General features: G+C 44.3%; 1 protein-coding gene across 1 annotated transcript; it reads left to right on the forward strand.

The window, feature by feature from the left end:
- Positions 1 to 160: 160 nt before the first annotated feature.
- ramp1 (receptor activity modifying protein 1) lies at positions 161 to 20,474 on the forward strand. The gene is made up of 3 exons (XM_062456841.1): positions 161 to 789; positions 12,084 to 12,219; positions 19,452 to 20,474. Exons 1-3 carry the CDS (start codon positions 726 to 728, stop codon positions 19,705 to 19,707), a joined length of 456 nt encoding a protein of 151 aa, XP_062312825.1. The 5' UTR covers positions 161 to 725; the 3' UTR covers positions 19,708 to 20,474.

The raw sequence follows: 20,474 nt of genomic DNA on the forward strand, positions 1-20,474 counted from the left end.
ACTAGATGGCATTATTGGAGTACTTGATCATGTGATTACCCACGTACTGTATGTTTGAACCAAGCCAAACTTCTGCCCCTTGTGACCTTGTCATTTTGTGATTGAGATTCGGCAGTAATCTCTTGACAATGCGACTCTTACACTGACCGTTATAGTTCCCCAACGACTCCTTGGGGTGCTGTTTTAGACACGCATCATGCACTCTGTCCCTCCTCTCATGAGGCTACTGCCGCCCTCTACTTTTCCTGTAGCCTACATTTCAGTCTGCCTAGCGAAGGCTTGCTCACACTTGTCCTGTTAGCAGAACGCCAGCTCCAGACCTCAGCAGCCCATAGGCACTAGCTCACTCGGCGCGTCTCCTTGCGCATGGTTGGAGTTGCCAAGAGGGTCTGTGGGTAAAGGTTGTGGGAAGCTTCTTTTTTTTTTTTTTACTGAAATTTATTCTGCGGCTGATATTCAGAAGAAACTTTACAAGCCGCAATATATAGGACCACTACTTCAAAAGCAACGGATCTTTTTCACAGAGGTAACGGAGAGCTCAGAGCTGGAATTGATATTTCCCGAGACTACATCTAACCTTCGTTTACGAAGTTGGACAATAGCAACATGAATTTGACAATTTAGCTACACTTCTCGGATACTCTCACTTTTCTTTATAAAGGGACAGCTGCGAATTCATACGTTTGAACGTTTGTCAAACTTCTCTATCATTAAGCCGGATTTCCATGAAAATGGCATTGAAGAACGCACTAGTGGTGTCTACACAGATGCTTTTTTGGCTTTTGGTTGGTAAGTTTTGTTGGAGATAGGAGAACCAATAGCGCAACGCTTCGCACTGGATTTGCTAGCCAGTTACCCGTGTTATAACTATAATTGTAGCTTCAAACTGCACTGTTTATAGAAACTTTAACTAATGGAAAACAGTTTCGTATTCATTAAAATAATAAAAAAGGATTACATAATCTGTGTTGCAAAAATGAACAATTGTGGATTGATAAATGCATTGATAGATATAATCAAACGTACATGACTGATTATGTAGTTTTATACACGGGTCAATTGTCTAATAGCCTATATAATGCTAATTAATTATGCATGGCGCCTTCCTTCTGCTATAGGCAATTTATTTCACACTTCTCTTCACATGCTTGCTGAGCTGTGCGTGCGCCTCTGCTGAGGATACCAGTGAGTCTTTATGTTGTTTCTCTGTCAAGGACTACCGCGTTCAACATAATACTGTAGGTTACCTCCCTTGTAATTGTTGAGTCTACAGTCTATACTGTGCCAACGACATCTCGGGTGTTTTTTCCATTTCCTCGATCAATAAATCGAGAGAACCTTTTAAGTGCTAGGAATTCACGTGATTTTGCCTCACAAATTCCAATGAAACATTTTGAAAATCACACTAAAACAGAAAAGTTAATCGTAGACTTTTTTGTTGAGTTTTTCACTCTTTTTTCCTTCCCTGGTAGAACTTCAACCGACCCAGCGGTGCATGCGGCAGTGTGGAATTAAAAATTTAGATACACCAGAGGACTCCTGCTCCTGAATAATGGTTGAACTAAGGGGGCAGTCTGAGTGGGAATAACCGTGTGAGCACTCTGACGCACACCAGACAATAAACCTCCACAATGCTTCTACACGCAAACAACCAGAATCAAAACACTCATCCGTGATTACTATGACAGCTCATAATAGTGGTTCTGCTTTGAGATTACAACATTGTATGTATAACTATAATGATAAATATGATTCAATACACAAACCCATTTTACTTGTTTCAAGTGGAGAGGGATGTACAGTATTTGTGTGTAAAATAGCAGCGCTTTCTCCTTTTATTTTTGCAAATATGCACTGAGTATGGTGCTGTGAGCTCAGTTTCATTATATTCTTCCCTTCAAGTGACTTGATCCACCATTCAATTGGCTGACATGAGAGAGGCGTGGACCAGAGGAGGAAAAACAGGAGGGGCAGTCTCAAGATTATGAGTTCCAGACCTAAATCATATACTCTTGTGCCGCCCTTACGTTCTTTAAAGTGTGTCAAGTCACATTCAGTAGCAATAATCCAATAAAAGTTCAAATAATATCACAGGTTTGTGCGTGTGTGTGCGTGTGTGTGTGTGTGTGTGTGTGTATGTACGCATGCTTGCATCCATGCCGACGTGTGTGTGCGCATGTCTCAACAGCCAGTAAGGGACCCCAGCTGGTATGGAACAATGTGGTGACCCCATGGTAATGATGCCAACAGAGGAAGAAATGTCAAGTGTCCTGCTCCCCCCACTCACAGCTGGTTTTGTCTGGCCATCCCCCACAATCCCTTGCAGATATATGACCCTCACACATGACGACTGCACCTCAACTGATGGGACAGGTTTACATTTGAAACATGCTACAATTCTAACAGTAGAGATTTAGTTGTTTATCTTCAATCCTGTGATTGCCCTTTGGTTGCTCTGGCAATTTAAACACATACACACACATGCATGTAAGCCCACACACGCACCACCAGGGAACAAGGCAGGAGGGAAGTCAGACGTGACTGTTGAGTAAATCTCCCAGGTTGGCCAACAGAATTCCAATCCCAGGCAGGAGAATGGGAAATGGAGGAGGCGTGTCAGAGGCCTTGCAGATTGATGTTGTGGCTTGTTTATGAGTTTTACAGTTGTCAGGTTGGCTTTGTCTCCTCATCCCGTTTGACTTGTGAGACAGGCCCACCCACTTCCTCATTGGCTTGATTGAATTAATCGGGATTAAGGGGTGTGGGGGGTACAGAGTTCTTGCACTCTTTTATATTGTTGTGCTTGGATGTGCTGCATGGCATTTTTTGTCTTCTTAGATTAGTAAATTAACCAGGTAAAACCTGCAAGGCTGATAAGAGAATACAGTTCAATCAATCAACCACATGCTGTTTGTTATGATTGCCAATATGTTTTTGGGGGGACAGACCACACTTTGTATTAAATGCAAAGCATGCATTGAAGTACAATAATATACTGTAGACATTGTACAAAGTGCAATGTGGCCTGGACAACTCTGTATGCGTTATTCTCACCACACATTCACCATAACATCATTAACCCTTGTTAACCTACTTATATTGCGCATATGAAAAATATGTACATGTATTACATCTAGAAAACCTGTATTGACCACCCCCTCTCTCTTTTTCTCTCTTCAGATTTACTCTATTCTAGATTGATATTGCATCGTCAGGCAGGGTTTTATTGACAGATATAGCGTTGCGGTATTTTTTGCTTGTAAAACCAATTACATTCAGGTGTCTACAAACTCCTAAAACAACCTGTATTTTAGTCAGTGAGCTGAGTTGAGTGTCCAGCTCATCTGGTGGTTAAGTGTCTCTTATAAACTACATTCAATGTTACATAACAATAGCTCGTCGCCACCGCCACTTCTGAGAGTATATTTACTGGCTTCTCATTGGTGAGTAAAATTCCCCTCATTGTAAACGACACAGAGAGAGATGTCTTTCCCAACAACTCTTGTGCATAGACCCCATCCCTCCACACCCTCCAATCCACCACTGGCTCTAACTGGTCGAGAGTGAGCTCTCAATCTTGACAGTTGCACTCAGCAGTCAGTTGTTCATCCGTGAGGAGCCACATATCCGAGCCAGTAAGGATGAGTGTTTGTAAAGCCAGTGGGCTGGCTCGCACACAGGCAGCCAGCCACTCCACAGGCATTGTTCACAGCACTGTGAGCACTTAGCCACATCTCTGACAGCATGCTCCTTCTCTGATTCCAATGAGCTGCATGTTGCTTAATAATCAGCCCTCAGCTCACAAATGTGTGATTAGATGCATCATTGTGCTTGTGCACACACACACACCTACACACATGGTGCACACACATCAGAGTACATCTTCAAGGCTGTTTTTTGTGCCATTGTTGCCATGAATGTGTTTTAGAAACTTGCCATCACACCAGTGTTACTTCCTGGTGCCTTTGTGCTATTTTAAATCTCTTGTCAATCCTAGAAGGTCATGGACACATTTTTTAAATATCTATACCTGCTCACTGGATGAACACACTCAATCAACAGGGTTAACACAGTCTGTTATGAGTGAACCTCTGGGTTTTTTCCATTAGTCAATCCACTTGAGGTTGTGTTCCTGGGATTGCTTGCATCAGAGGCTGGAGTGTTTGGTTCAACCTCCTTGGTACTCGTCGTCTTTGTGGGAGAGTCAACTCTGACCCCCTCCTTATCAATCCCAGGCTAACTCTTAGACATGCCCGCAGTTATCTCTGAATATGAATCGGAGTGGTTGACCTGTTCATTTCTCGGTGAAAATGGTATTTGTTTCAGTGTGGACTCAGCTTTCAGTTGAAATGTCTGTTGTGATGATGACTGTGATTATTTATTCCAAGGGCATCTCTAATTGCGACTGTCAAGCCCTTTCAAATCAAATTCCAATAGCACACACATATTTTGTAACAATTTGTCAAAACATCAAATAATTGTTTTGTTGAGATTAATTCAACTTACAGAAGGGACATGGGAGTCTTTATGTGTGTTCTGCACATTTGTATCCAGTGCTGCATTCTGATAACAAAAGCATGGCAGTTCTGGTTCAGATATAGATTTTACATGTATTTGTATCCTACTGTCATAACATAGAATAATTATGATCTCTGATGACCTTTTGGGGTGAGGTGTGGTAGCTCTCGCCATAGGGAATAAGCTGGTGCAGCTGAATATGTGATGACTGACCTATGCTTGGTGTCAGTAGGCAGCGGTAGATTCCTGCATTAGCTAATTATTAATTATGCAGAAATGGTCCCAATCCAGTCAGCTCTGGCACTACGGTGCATGAAAACAAGGACAGATTCTCTCTCTCTCCCTCCCGATCTTTCTCTCTCTCTTTCTCCTTCTGCCATCCCCCTTTCTGGCAGAGCAGATCAATGGATAGGTTCCACAAGCTGTTGATGATCTCAGAGTACTCAGCTGTGTGTTGAATTGCATTGCCCCCTGTACGCAGCACTGCTGGGATGGTTTCCAGGGGATGCTTTCTGTCTGTCGAGGTTGCCAGGGAGAGGGGGCCATTACTTCCTAGATATGCCCATTGCACTGACATGCAGGCTAGCTGCCTTGCGTGACCGACATGGTTCACCCTTCAGTCTTCTGTGTGCAACAACACCACATTTGCCCACTAAACCGAAGCCACGGTCTGACTGTATGTCTGGGATCCACTGGTACAAACGTATTGATTATTTAGCTCCATGAGTCCAAACTACTCCTATATCCATTAGTCTCCCCTGGCTGTTAAAGGGTGTCAAGGTTTTATAAGTGTCCTCAGAGCCAGGACTTCCAACGACTTGCCTCCAGTATAGAACCAGACACTTTGACACTGAAAAACGCTGAAGCTGATTTATTCCCCATTTGGTTTTAGTGGGGGAAACATGAGCCCAATTTATTGTCGGCTGTCAGTTTGCGTTTGGCACTGTGTATGTGTGCGCAGGTGTGTGTGTTTGAGAGCCCATTGGCAAAGATCAATTGCACATGGCTAATTCTCCAGATCATCCAAACCCAGAAGGGTTTTTTGGCCACAATCTGAACATAATTATTGGTTGTGGGCTTGTGATGTGATCTCCGTCTGCGGGGTGTGCTCTTGAGACATTTCCCTGATCACACACGGAACTAGCAACAAGCAACCTTAACCTCTTCTGCCAGTTTGATGCCTTTACACACTGGGTGGATGTGAGTGTGTGGAGGTTGATGTTGACAGCTCATTGGTCTCCTCAGCAAGGAGCCCCAGCCGGAGGCAGTGCCGGCCTTACTCTGCCTACAGTATGACATCACAGCCCACTCAACGAAACTGCTCTGACACGTTGTGTAATTGTATTCTTCCGCCGTCAGGCAATTTTCTCTTTTCCCCTTCCTCCCTCCTCCTCTACCTTTTTCTCTCAGATGTACGCACACATTCTGTCTCTCCCTTTGTCTCTCGACAAATTATTGTCTCCCGGATGTAAATGAGTTCCTGTCATGCATATTTTGTATAGTTTGGTGAATGAGTGAGGCTCATTCCCCCATGTTGGAATAATCATTCAGAACAGTCTGACTGGTGTTGCTTCCTAATTAGGAATTGCTCTCTTCAGAGGGTCCCTGGGGTCTTCCTACACTAGTGCACCTCAAACCTGCTCTCTTTATAAGGACTGTCTGAACTAAAGAGGTCATGAAATAAGTACTGTACATTCCCAGGATCTGGTGTCTGGTTCCCTTCATGATCAGGTCCGCAATGTGGCCGTAACCTGAACCCAAGGTGTTGTCTCTCCACAACTCTGTCTTTGAAATCAGTGTCGAGCTGTTGTAGAGTGGGCCACATGTTAGCCAGAGTTGTTTATCTCAGGTCTGACCCTGGAGAGCAGAGCTGGGTTAAGTGGGGGTAATAAATAGGTAGGCTAATGGTGATGGTGTCTGTAATTGCTCTGGCTGATCAATCACTTGTGCAACACTGAGCTCAAAGAATATATATCAGTGATCACGGCATGTGTGATTGCCAATTTGTGTGTGTGAGAGAAAGGGACCGATATGGAGAGAAAGAGTGTGTGAGAAGGAGCGTTTGGGAGAGAGGTTACAGAGAGAAAGTGTGTGTGTGTGTGTGTGTGCGTTCGTGCATGGGTGAGTATGCGTGTGTGTGCAAGCATATGTGCAGAGAGAGAGGAGGGATGAAAGGGATTTATGGTGTCATTAACTCTGTCATTGTGCACATTTTATGACCTCTTTTTATAATGGCAGATAATTTGGGACAGCAATTAAAGCAGACTAAGATTTATATTCCATTTGATTTGATGTGCCTTATCTTTTGGTTAGATTGCAATTTCCCACTGTGACTTTGTATATCAATTCCTCATGATCAAGTTCTGCATCTCAGCAGCAATGCACCTCAGTTGATTCTATTGTGTGTGTGTGTGTGTGTGAGAGATTTTGTGTGCTCAGCCTCAGCAGGAGAGGCAGGGTGGTGACTATATTTGACAGGGTTTATTTGCTGAAAGGTGCAACCATGGATGTTCAGCGCCATATTGATTCAAACTGTTATTTGGTTGTTACTTTCCTCTGAGCGACAGCGCTTGTCAAAATGACAGAAACCCCTTTGGTACAATCTTGATTAAACAGAGCATCCTTTTAATGCCTGGCACCTGTTCCCTCCGAACATGTGCCAGCCTGTCGCTGAAAGTAATTGGAGAAAACACATGATGCATTTTGAGAAGACAGAACAGAAAGCAATTAATTCCTGTGATTATTGTTACGGTACAAAGATAATGAGTGTGGTGCGTCATGCAATTGCTTCAGTTGTGCCACCTTAGAAAATGTCCTCCTGATTACAACTTTACTGCCTAATGTTTACTGCCCTCCAGTCATTTTACACTGGAGACACAGTAAGCAGAGTGGATTGTTCAGCACACTGACCTTTGCGTGTGCAGTTATTACAGTTGACAGAATGCATCACGAGGTGAAAACAGTGACACTAATGATGTCTTTTCCGCAAACTCTTCCTCCAGAGGAGCCTTGATCCGATGTACTGTGTGACTGGTGTGTAAAGGAAGCGAGGCTCCTCTTCGTCTGTGTACACACCACGGAGCTGCTGGGGAACAGCTCTGCTGGGCTCTGACAGCAGGTCTCCAGACAGCATCCTTCAGCAGCTCATGTCCTCAAGCTGTGCTCCAAACTTTACTTCACCGCACCCTCTCTGGTTGTCTGCCCTATCCAAACGGCAAGCATCTGTTATCTGTGCGGCATGCAACAGCAGTAGTAGAAAGTGCACTTCTCCCCGGAGAGCCCAGTCCAGCTAAACGCTCAAGGCACATTCAGGCAGACACAGCCTGAAAAGTAGAAAGGCATGTCGTCCTGTCCCACACAGAAAAGTCTGTCTCGAACGCGAAAGTAGGCCGATGATTTGAAGGATTTAAGGGGTGTCAGATGTCGGTTTGAAGCCAAGTCGGAGGTTCTGTCTCCCTGCTTTCCTGATGGCTCTGGCTGTGGCTGTGGTCTATGAGGAGGGTTCTGAGAAGACATGTTCGGTTAGCAGTGGATTTCCCTGCAGGTCCAGGCAGTTTCAAGAGAGGTTCAGGCTGATTGCAGGCTGCTCTAGTGGGAGGTGGAGGCTGTTTGCAGGCTGCTGCAGTGGGAGGTGAGGTTGTTTGCAGGCTGCTTACATGGCAGCTAATGGGGATAGGTGCTGTGCTGCAGGCATCAGTCCTTCGAAGAGGAGAGATGTTGACTTCAAACACAGGAAAGGTACCCCAGGTAACAATGGACTACCCAGCATTCCCCAGCTTGTTGATCTGTTTTCGTTCTGCAGTTGTAAATCACGTGTTCTACTGTACCCAGTCTGTCCTAATGTCCCTGATTCCATTTTGGGGGATTGCAAGAACCCTAAAATGTTAAATATAATAGGTCAGATGGCTGAGCGGTTAGGGAGTTGGGCTATTAATCAGAGGGTTGCCAGTTCGATTCCCGGCCGTGCCAAATGACGTTGTGTCTTTGGGCAAGGCACTTCACCCTACTTGCCTCGGGGAGAATGTCCCTGTACTTACTGTAAGTCGCTCTGGATAAGAGTGTCTGCTAAATGACTAAATGTAATGTAAATGTACATATGAAAAAATGATTTCCATGAGTGATATTAGTATTACTGCTCTCATGAAGTTCTACAAGCTGCCAAGCCCACGCTTTGTATCAGTGTCTGCTGTCAAATCCACTTCAGTGCCTGCATTCTGTGTGTGTGTGTGGTGAACTTCATCAGCTCTCTAAAGATTCATCCATCTTTACTGGCTGGCCAGCTGTCTGCTCTCCTCTCCCGGTGCCCTCCCTGGTGGGATGGGATGTGGAGGAACTATAGAAGACAACATAGACTGAACATGCCTCTCTCATTTTCTCTCATTCTCTCTCTCTTCTGTCTCTTTCTTTATGCCTCTGTTTTTCTTTCTAACATAAGTGCACAATCTGTCTGAGAAAACTCCCTGCAGGCAGAATTGCCTCATCTGAAACGCAGTCAAAGACTTAGGAACATTAAATTCCTGTCCATTATTCATTAACCCCCTAGTCATGCTCAGGACAATACAGAGAATGAGAAAAAGAGAGAGGGAGGGAGAGACAATGCATTATTGTGTGTTCACCTTCGGCAGTATTGTAATGGTTTATACACGGATATATGGATCAGCCACAGTTCTGAGCATAGTTTTTCATGGGACGATCCACATTTGGTGATGAATTGTAGGCTAGCTATTGTACTACATTCCCCAGACCCTATTACCGTAATAACACAGTCACAGTGGACACAGTTGTGTGGAACGGCACAGTGTCTGATCCCCATATTTAACTTCAGTAACCATGGCAATTAAACTGAGGGGGACAGGTGGAGTCGTCACCATTAGGATGAAGAGAGAGAGAGAGAGAGAGAGAGAGAGAGAGAGAGAGAGAGAGAGAGATTAACAGTAAGAGGAGTGACAGCTCCTGTCAGTGTGGGAGGATGATGATGTGGAGGAGTGTTCATTAGCCAGCTAATACACTCAACTTTCTTTCCTTTTTCCACTTCCCCTTGTTCCCCCTATCTACCAGAAGAGGCCCTGTGCATTGTTCACAGAGGACTTGACATTGAATGTTCATGAAACAAACTGAGCAAAGAATGGATAAAGCTTATTTGTTTTTTCTTTCATAGAACTGAATTAGAATCAACATTTCATCATGTGATGTTTGTATCACATTGTTCACTGTTCCAATATTCATCTATTTTCCTCTCCCTTGGTTTTACGGTATACTATTCCAATGTGTGTGTGTGTTAGCGGGAATCTTGCCTTGTTGCCTTCATCCTCAATTTTCCTCATTGAAGAACATCTTATCGGAAAAAAATCTTAGTTTTGTATATTGCTTTTCAGGGTTTTCCATGCAGACAGGAGTAGCATTCAAACTTGCCAAACTGAGGAGCCAGTAGCCTGGGCCTATGTAGTAGAAAGCAGATCAATAGCAGGGGTCACCCTCTACTCTCGAGAGCGGTGTGTGCATCCAGCTTTTGAATATGCAGGAGGCTTTTAAGATATCTAAAGGCCTGGGTCACAGGAAGTTAGGAGGTTGGAGGTGGGAGATATTTGTAGCCATATGCAGACTCACAGGCTCCACCGTCTCCTTATTCAATGGATATGTATCCAGAGAGGCAGCGTGCTGTGCGATTGGTCCAGGGGAGGCAGACTCATCACACCTGGGCCTTCAATACCTTTGTAGTTTCAAGGATTGGCCTCATGCTGCATTCTGATACACATAACATTCCACTGTTAACTATCAACTCAAACTCAGCACTGGAATACAACAAACGAAAGTAGGACAGTTTTACCGTTCAACTACAAATGAATAATATAATATTGGAGTAATATAATATTGGAGGGTTGCTACTGTATACTGACTATTGACTTTGTGTGGAGCTGATGTCCTAATACTATGTAGTTAAGAAGTGTTTTGTCTGAAGTAATAAATGGTGGGGAGCTTTTGTATGTTGGAAGGAAGCTGCAGTACACTGACTGCTTGTGTTGATGATCTGATAGCCCAATACTTCTAAGATTTTCAGTACCAGCCACATTGCCTTCCTTAATTTAATAATCTGGGCATTACGTAACGAGTCTCTTGATCAGGTCTCACCAGCTCTGCAGAGATTTATGTGGAATGTTTGGGCTTGTAAACATATCGCTTGCGTAACTTTGCCTCATAAAGGCTTTTCAACATCCCTTCCCTCATCCCTCCACCTCCAACACACTCTTCAGAAGACACTCAGGGATACCGGGAGGATGTCCACTAGTTGTGAGAGTCTACCAGTATGTCCCTGAGATAGGATGATGAGAAGTACAGTAGGACTGACACAGAGAGTGTGAGACAAGGAGGGAGGGAGAGATGAGAAAATACAATAAGAAAGTGGGCGTTCTGAAGCAAGCCGTCGACAGTCGTCTGAAACAGCCATAGTTTTTATTTTTACATGTGGTGCGCATTAAACCCATTCTGTCAGAGTTAATTAAAGGGACCCTCATTGTTCCTCCCATGCCTGTCTGACACTGCGTGCTATGCCAGTCTCCATCTCCAGCTCCTGTAAGTGCACTCTCCTATTAGCGATAGCAGCTGGGCAGAGTGTGTATTGTTAAAAGGAACCTCGATACTGAGTCAGCAGGAGACGTGCCCACTGCAGTCACGAGCACAACAGAACTTAATGATGTATCTTTTAAATCGGGTGTCTGTCTAAGGAAGATTGGTTCTTGTCATATGAACTTTTGAAGTTTTAACACAGACCAAGTTGCACCATGGAAAGTCTCTTACACAGCCTTTCATAAACACATTCAGCATTACGTGTTTACCCACAATATGTACCAGCTCTAAGTTAAAGTCTAATGAGCAGGCAGTGGATCCAATGTGGATTTTCTATCTCAAATTGATCAAAAGTGGTATTTGGTTATTTTTTACATCCAATCCAATCCAATTGAGATACAGTACAAGTCTGACTGTGGCTTTCCTCAGAAGCTGAGACGAAATTTAAACGGATATGAAATGAAATATAAGGTTGCTCTAAAGTAACTCTGAAGTACGTTAACGTTATCAAAATTTTAGCAGTTGGAATAGACTTTCAAGCTGTCAAAAATGACTTTCCCCAATTGTATTTCTTTGCTGGGAAAAGGTCCAACCATGGGTTAGGACCCTGACGTTACCCTGTGTTAGTCTGTACTACTCCAACCTAAGTCCTTTCCTCTTTGCCACCAGGGCGCTACTGCTTTTTGAGTGGTCAGAGTAAATTGTGTGCCCTTTTAGCAGCTTCAGGAGTCTCTTCCAGCCTGGCTACCCAGAGAAACAGTACCAACACACAGTGTAGACGCTTGGATGTGAAATCGTGAATATACAGTATGGGTCTGTCTCTAACCTCTCAATAACCTAGTCATCAAGTGACCTTTCCAGACCTTTCTTATAACTACAGTACAGGACTGTACAATGCTGTAGTTAGATTATCTTTTTTTTATCAAATGATTGAAATAAAAGTGGGTGTTTAAAGAAGATTCTTGTCATATCTAACCCTCTTTCCTCTCCCTCCCCTCCAGTGTGCCACTGTGTTCCAGTGCTGGCGTGTGGTAACAACTATGAGTTCGCCATTGAGGAGTTCTGCCTGGCCAAGTTCCAGCTGGACATGGAGGCTCTGGACCAGCACCACTGGTGCAGCTGGGAGGACACCATCGAGTGAGTAGAGAAAACACAACACCAACACAACAACGCATTAAAAAAACAACACTATATGTACAGCGGTAGAGTTAGAATTGACATCTTAGCCAGGGTCTCAGTGAGCCAGTTAGAGGTAGAATCCAACTAAAGGCAACAAGGGAAAACCATACACCAAGAATGATATACAGTACATTACATAAATCCAGTTCTAATGTATTCAATTGCTAGGAACTCCAGTTCCATCTGAATCTCTTTCCCTCCCCACACGTGTTCGAACTGTATGACTCCAGCAGTATACCCCTACGAGAACCGTTTTCTCAACCAAGCCATCTCCAGTTTCAACTCTGACATTCATAACGCACTTCTAAATGGCAAGGTCCCAGTAGTGGGGCCTTTCTGTCCAGATGGGAAGTTTCTGTGAAGATGAACACTTTAAGGAGCAGTGCAATAACGTGTGCTGCATACTGAAGAGGGAGAGGAGACTGGAGCAGATAAGAAAGGACAGGGGGGGTGAGGGGGCATCGCCTGAGACTGTTGTTCTCCCAAAAAGATGAGCTATTTCTGGGGAAGCACTGGGTGACTTAATGAATTCCCATATGTTTTGATGAGATTAGATAGTGTGTGTATGTGTGTGCAGTTTTTTTGGGGGGTGTGTTTGTTTGTGTGTGTGTGTTCAGGAGCATCTGTGGGAGTTATTCGGAATATTTCACAGCTCGATACGTTCCTCACAACAGGAGACCACATCAGACCCGAGTAGAGAGACTAGAGAGTGCTGCATGAAAGCTGCACTCCAGGCTTGATGAAGCAGAGCCCCTGGTGCTCTGGGGTGAGGAAGGCTTGTCTCTATTAGGGCCCACAGTGTGGCCGTGGCAGCCAGACATATGTGTCAGAGCATATCGGTCAGAGCAGGACCCGCACACACTAACCTCTCCTTTGTCATTCTATCGTGCACAATAGTTTCCTGAAACCACTCAAATCCACCGATCCACACCACCACTGACCCTCTGTCTCCAGGCCAGACCAGACTGCCCACCTCTCCTCAGGAAACACACGTCCTGCTCCAGCAGTGTTTGTGTATATATCTATTTATAGCTATACCGAGATATTTCTTTTTTTTGGTGACAGTAAGTGTTAACAAAGAGGCCAATGTTTAAACGTTGGCACATCAGCTGTGGTCCCACGCCTGTATCATTAACAGCTATCTCCGTTACCATGGAGAGTCTGACCAGGCAGCCAGTCTTCCTGACTTCCCTTCTACAAGCCCCCCCCCCCACCCCCACCCCACCCCACCCTGCAAACCCTGAAGGGTATTCAGAGGTGATGACTATCACTAACAAACTCTCATGAACTTTGTAACACCACCTACCTCCCACCCCATGTGTTTATGCAACCGGTTCAAATGAAGACTTTGAATGTCAACAAATCAAACCCAGCTCCATGCAGTGCTTCTGCTTGTCCAGCAGGGTCAAGCCTCCAGCATGGGTGTCGCTCTGCGTGTTAGACACAGGCCCTGCCGGGCCGGCTGAGCTGGCTGCTCACAGTTTCCACCCCCAGCATGAGTGATATGCACTCTGAAAGACGGATGACCTTGGAACACAGTTGTTGTGTTGGGTTAGTGTTGAGAGAGAGTGTTGAGACAACCATTTTACTAAACATTGAATTCCCATTATAGACACCCTGCAGATTAATCATAGGACTAGGATAAATACTGGATGGAGCTATAATAGATACATAAATGCTGTGGGGTGATGCTACTGTATGTGTGAATGGCCGGTCTGTGTGGTCCTTTCAGGTGAGGTCACTTGCCTTCACTTCTCTTCCTGTGTCTCCCCCTGTCACCCTCTCTCTAAACAGTGACAGCTCTCATTAAAGTATGCAAGGCCCCTCCAGAGTCTCAGCCTCTCTGTATGAGGTCATAGGCTCAAGGAAATCGTCAGATACTCAATAATACACACGCAGGGGAGCAGACTGCCAAGCTTACACACACACACACACACACACACACTACTCAACAACACTACACGATACTACAACCAGCTAGCTCTATTTTGTCTGAATGTTTTTTTTATTTATTTGTATATTTTATTTGGAACTTGTCTATAACGACTGGTGTCTTAGCGACTGATGGGTGTCATCTGGCTCAGTTTTGCAGTTCTACATTTGCCTGATTTCCTTTGCAGATCACTGTAATTTCAAGGTTGCCAGGTTTGAGATTCTGTCCCCTAATCTGAGCCTTTGTACTGCTGAAAACTGAATCAATAGCTGAGATGTTTACCAAGGATATCAGAGGGGTGTCTGGCCTCCCTCACATCCTCCTCTATTGGTTATGTCTTTAAAACCCACTTCCTTGGAGGCCCTAGAAATATCTACTTGGCTGCTAGGCGTGTGTGTATGTGTGCATGTGTTTGTGTTTTTTTGCATAAGTGTCTGTTTGTGTCTGTGTGATAGGTTTCTCTGATCTGCCTCAAATGAAACAGTGAGCGAGGAAGCACTTGGCTGTAGTAGCCAAGCGAACAGAAGAGATATCGAGAATTTTAACACATTTCTCCAGCAAAGTACAAAAGAGGCAGACAAACTGCGCCTGACTGGAAACAATACAGCGGTGGCGGACAGACGAACAGAGATGAGAAATAAATGAAAAATCAATTTTAGGTGATGGGTTTGCAGACTTTGTTTCCGAGTCTTTGGATGCATTTTGTACACTGCGCCGGCATGACTAAAAGAGAATGGTTTGAAGCTAAATGTAGATGGCCAGAGAGCAGGGCATTCATTGACTCTGACGCTAATCGTTAGAGAGGAAAGCTATGAGGAAAGTCAGACCCAGTTCTGTACAAGTCAGTGACATTTCAATATGATTCTTTAAATGGGATTTCTCTGTTTTAATGTCAGATCTTTCTTCATTTGACCTTGTGGTTGAAAAATGTTCCCTTCTATGGCCCATGGCAATGGTTGAATGTGGGAGTCCACGTACCATTAAAACCCATAAATGTCAAAAGCTGTTTTTATAATTTGAGAAATACCCTTGTGGTCCTATTTCATTTCCTATCTAATGTTGATTCCATCTCATCTGTGTGTCTTGGCTGCCAGCTAGATTTCTATGAGAGAAGATAAATAGCAACTTGAATTTGAGCTTCATGATTAGCTTTGCAGACCATCTGTCACTCAAAGGAGCAGTTAGTGTGTGAACAATTCCAATCCCAGGGACAGTTAATATGTGGACTGTCACTCCATCTCTACAGCCTATTTTAATCTTAGAAGGTAAGCGTTGTACACTACAGGGACTAACTGTCAATCATGATAGGCTGAACCTCTGTCACCCAGCCCTTACCCCTGGCAGACGTGTGTGTGGGTGGGTGTGTGTGTGTGTGTGTATGTGTGTGTGTATGTGTGTGTATGTGTATCATGCCCTCCCTGTAGAGTTGGTAAAGATTCTACTGCTGTAAGACTATGGAGGCTGGCTGTTCTAGCCTGTTCTTTTAAATTAAATCCTTAATTAAATCCTTAAATACATAATTTACAGTAAATCATCGAAATGTCTACGGCTTTACTTCCCTAACCCATCTTTCTCTCTGTCTCTCTGTTTCTCTGTCTCTCTCTCGTTCTCTCTCTGTGTGTGTGTCAGGACAGCTAAGAATATGCAGATGAGCTTCAGTCGTGGAGTGCAGTTTAAGAACTGCTGAGTAGGCAGAAAATCTGGGGAACCCCGCTGCAGGGCAGAACATGGTTTAGAACAAGGAGCTGAATATTCCACTGTGAAGCAGAAGCAATCCACCAATATGGAGTTCAAATGTGACAGATCTCTGCTGCAAGTACAACATCCACGCACACATCCACACAAACACACACATACACACATGGACGTCTTTGTGAGTCGTTCTGAATTCCCTGTGTCTCCACTCAAGAGTTGTGACATGAAACTATACAGGGAGATGGTCGAAAGGCATTTCACTTTTGAAAAAGTTCTCTAATGGGTGAGACGCTTCAGAACAGACACCACAGACACCACACAGTTTAGACACCAACTACTTCACAAAGCCAGATACTTCCTTTCATAGGACAGCAATACACTCAATATTTCAATAAACAGCTGATTGAAAAGCTGGTTGTGTTCAGGGGTAAGACAATGCTAAGCTAAGATGCAGTCACTGGCCTTGAAGATCTATGGAAGCTAATGCAAAGACCTTTCCCACAGACTGTCCTTCCTCTCTGGGCATAGTTATTCATAGAGGGTTCACACTTCCAAAAGCTAAATCTGGGCTCTTCTGCAGAGTGAAATGTTTTCAAGGACTATTCCACCTCAAAACTCTTGGAACCACAGCACACTACTGAAAACCCCACCTCTCATCCCTCACCACATCTCAGGCCGAAAGGAATACCAACTGCTCCACTGCTTTGTGTAGTGTTGCATCTGTTCACTAAACAGACGCTAGCAGCTGATGTTGTCACACAGCAACTGCAGCACTGATTGGGGAGGGTTGTGTGTCTGTGTGTTTGGGGAGGTGTTATACGATGGTGCTATGTTGCATAGTAAACCAACTGGTGGGGAACATCCAGCCAGCATATTAGAAACAGCTTTTGGCATGTGATTTGCTCTTTGAAGTCACCAACAAGCACCCTTTGGTAAAGACACTTTGGTCCGTGCTTTCTTTGTTAGGTTAGCCAATCCTTCCTGGAGAATATCACTCCACTGAAAGAATACGGCCAATCACACAGAGCCAAGTGTTCTCTATCCGCCTTACTTATTGGATGACATGCATGGCAGCGCAATGGCTAGGTCATTCATAACCAAATATTAATATGCATTTTTACTCAGGGTAAAAAGGGACTTGCTATGTGTGTGTGTTTGTGTGTGTGTGTAAATGTATGTGTGTGTGTGTCTCATGGAGTGATAGTAAATATTTCCTCTTGCAGTCATGCAGAGAAAGAAGAAAAAGTGAATGAGAAAAGCTGATTGTTTTGTTTGGTAAATACAAACCATCTGGCTCAAACTCTTCAGTAGAGGTGCAGAAACGGAAGGACAAGTCTGGAATTTGTTTCTCAGTCTGCTGGTTCTGGTCCCACAGTGAGGTTTTATTTATTCATATTTGTTTCCAGTCAATGAGGCAGATTATCCCCAAGCAAACTTAGAATGTCCCTCTCTCTGGTTTGTAAACGAAGAGGTAGCCAGGCTAGGCAATATCTTTGGCTCACTCTCTTATCAGACAAAGGGTTTTGAATGGGGCTTTCCAAACGAACTTAAATCTGGATCATTCGTGTCATGCGAGGAGACTGAAAGAGGCTCATAGGAAAATAACTGATCTCTGCAGATTTCAAACAAATCTATTTTTGCAGTTTCGTTCCAAAGCTGCAGACAGTCAGATGTGCCACTCCAACCATTCCTGTCTTCCCTAGATACGATTTACTGAGACATAACATCTCAAAGGTGATCTCTCCCATCAAATCTCATGAAAGTCATGGCTTGATGCCTGAATATTTCTGACACGGTCATATCAGTCAGTAGTGTTGCATGTCACGCCAGACCAAATATATTCTCAGCCAACAGCCTCTCTTTGATAAAGAAAGGGTAATGGTGCATCGGTGTGACCTTTGACCCTAACTGTCATGTCCTTGTCCCAAAAGGAAGAAGAGCAGGTGCAAGGGAATGATAGTGTGAGAATGTTGACGTAGCGCTCACACACAGAGGTCATATTGTCTAGCTTGTGACATGTTGACACATTGTCTAGCATGTGTGAACGTCACCAGAACACAGCCTATTATGTGACGTACACAGGGTGGCCTTGCAAGTGCTGTCCTTCGCTGTCCTTTCACAGGAGCAGCGGGAAGCTGTGGAGCTATACAATCTGAACATCTGGAGAGGTCACAAGACATCTGACATTGTCCATTCTGAGTCTTTTGGTACCTGCCTTAGTTCATACACTCATTACTGTCAAACCATCACTGTGGCTGTGGTAGATGTCAGATCGAACCTACTACCCCCTTCCATAGTGCTTTCAGAACATTAATGGACAGAATGCAGTAGTAATAGTAATAGTAGTAGTATTAGTATTAGTAGTAGCAGTGGCAGTAGCAGTGGCAGTGGCAGTAGCAGTAGCAGCAGTTGTAGTTGTTGTGGTTAGCAGTAGTGGGCCTGACACACACAGATCCTAGCATCACGACTGGCAAACAGGACAAAGAAGATGTTCAGGGACAACTCATATTTCCTCCATAATTCACTGTGAAAACACTGTGCCCCCCCCTCCTGTGAAATGAGTCTCTTTGTTTATCCTTTCCCAACCTGACCATCACAGTTTTCTTTCTTTCTCACTTCCTCTCTCTCTCTTTCCATCTATTTAGAGTAATGTGTTTCAACAACATAAATCATGCCTGGACCAAAGGCCTGTCAGCTGAGAGAATAAACCTTGTTCATCTTTCTGTTCCGCTGGGGGATCTATATTTACACTGCTAGATCAGGCCTCTTCTTCTGCTAGATATACTGCTATCCCAACCTGCTGCCTCCCTCCTCTCTCCTCCATCCCTTCCTCCACTCTCTTTTTCTCTCTCTCTGTAGTATATGTTAACTATGGTCAAGTCTCTGCCAAACATCCCACACGGGAGGATGTGGGTAGAAATAGCACTATGTGGAGAGCATGAACCTGCGTTCTCGATCACACACCCATCACAAGAGGTGTGTGTGGGTGGAAAGGTGAGGGGTGGTGTGTAGAGTGGACCTTCTGTCTTTCTCTGTCACTGTCCACGGCCATTACCAGGGGGTCATTACCTTCAATCATGACATGGCCCTGTTTACCAGAGGGGCATTGAAAGGCAAAACAAACTAGTTGTACTCACCACAGTGAAAAGGCTGCAGTCTAACGCTTAACCATTTCCTCTGTATTGAAGATACAACAAGATGATTGCGCTTTAGATTGCACTTTATTTAAGCTACATTAAAATTATGGGAATCTTGGTTGTGGTTTCCAACCCGTTACGTAAAATGTATTTGTTTGTAAACTGTATTTGTTTGGCCACTTCATACAGAAGTCTACTTGGCAGAGCTCTAATGCTGTAGCTTAGGTAATGACTTTCTGAATATTGATAATTTGTAAATGAAAATATTTACAGTCCAGAGAGTAAAAAAGAAGAACATACATGAATTGTGATTGAGAACATTAGTCCTTGAGTGGACACTCATGTACCCTCACCCATGTCATAATGGACAACCACCTTGTACACTGGTTCAATCACATCTTTATCTCTGTCTCCTGCCTCCACAGGTCATATGGAGAACTGACTAACTGCACCTACCTGGTGGCCCTGAAAATGGACTGCTTCTGGCCTAACCGCTTGGTGGATGAGTTCTTCATTCGCATCCACAAGCACTACTTCTATGACTGCTCTCTGTCTGGTCGACAGCTCCGCGACCCACCCAACCGCATCCTGGGACCTTTCATCGTGGTGCCCATCCTGGTCACGCTGCTCATGACTGCCCTAGTGGTGTGGAGGAGCAAGCGCAGCGAGGGCATTGTCTAGCTGGGCCAGAGACAGCAGCTAGGGACCTGCAGGCACTGCTCTAGGATCAGTTTAGCTCACATTGATTCCAGGCGGACACTAAACTGACCCTAAATGGCACCTAGGAGGCCCTCTGACAGGTTCAAATACACAAACACTACAGCCAGGAGACAGAGTTGCGGTATGCTCCAGCACTGGTGGACCAAACACAAAGACAGGAGGGGGAAATAGTGATCTGATGAGGAGAACTCAGTGATGACTACAGGAGACTGGAACACAGTGCTGAGTACACTCTGCCCGCAGCCATTACCTCTTCATCAGACCTAGGGTTATAAAGGTAATTCTGTTGGAAGTATGGAAGCAAATGTGGCAAGGAGTTGCTAATGTAAAATAATCGACAGGTGCAATCCTTTCGGGGATTTCACATTCCCTGTGTGGACCGTTGGCGCGGCTCCTTTAACAGGCATCACTAGCAACAGAAATAAAGGTCTGCCCCCCATCATGCTTTTTATGTCAGCTCACTCCTGCTCTCTTACTCTACTACAATGTTTTGGCATTTTTCCCTTTGTGCCAAAAACTGTCCGAGTTCAAAGAATTGCTTGAAAATAAAAGCCCTGTTTGGTCATGAATGGAAATGGTGTAAATAATGGAAATTGCCTTGCTCAACAACTGTTTAAATCTGAAGTACTTGACACTTTGCAAATAATGAAATTGAGAGACTTTGACATTTCTATTAAGTGTGTAAAGTACAACATGGATCAAAAAACAATAAATTATATTACCTTGTA

Source organism: Osmerus eperlanus, chromosome 3, assembly GCF_963692335.1.
Source record: "Osmerus eperlanus chromosome 3, fOsmEpe2.1, whole genome shotgun sequence".
Taxonomy (NCBI): domain Eukaryota; kingdom Metazoa; phylum Chordata; class Actinopteri; order Osmeriformes; family Osmeridae; genus Osmerus; species Osmerus eperlanus.

Coding starts and splice junctions, on each gene's coding strand:
- ramp1 (XM_062456841.1), top strand. CDS start 726: ATGAAAATGGCATTGAAGAACGCACTAGTGGTGTCTACACAGATGCTT. Junction 790..12,083: donor GCTTTTTTGGCTTTTGGTTG/GTAAGTTTTGTT, acceptor CCTCCCCTCCAG/TGTGCCACTGTGTTCCAGTG. Junction 12,220..19,451: donor AGCTGGGAGGACACCATCGA/GTGAGTAGAGAA, acceptor CTGCCTCCACAG/GTCATATGGAGAACTGACTA.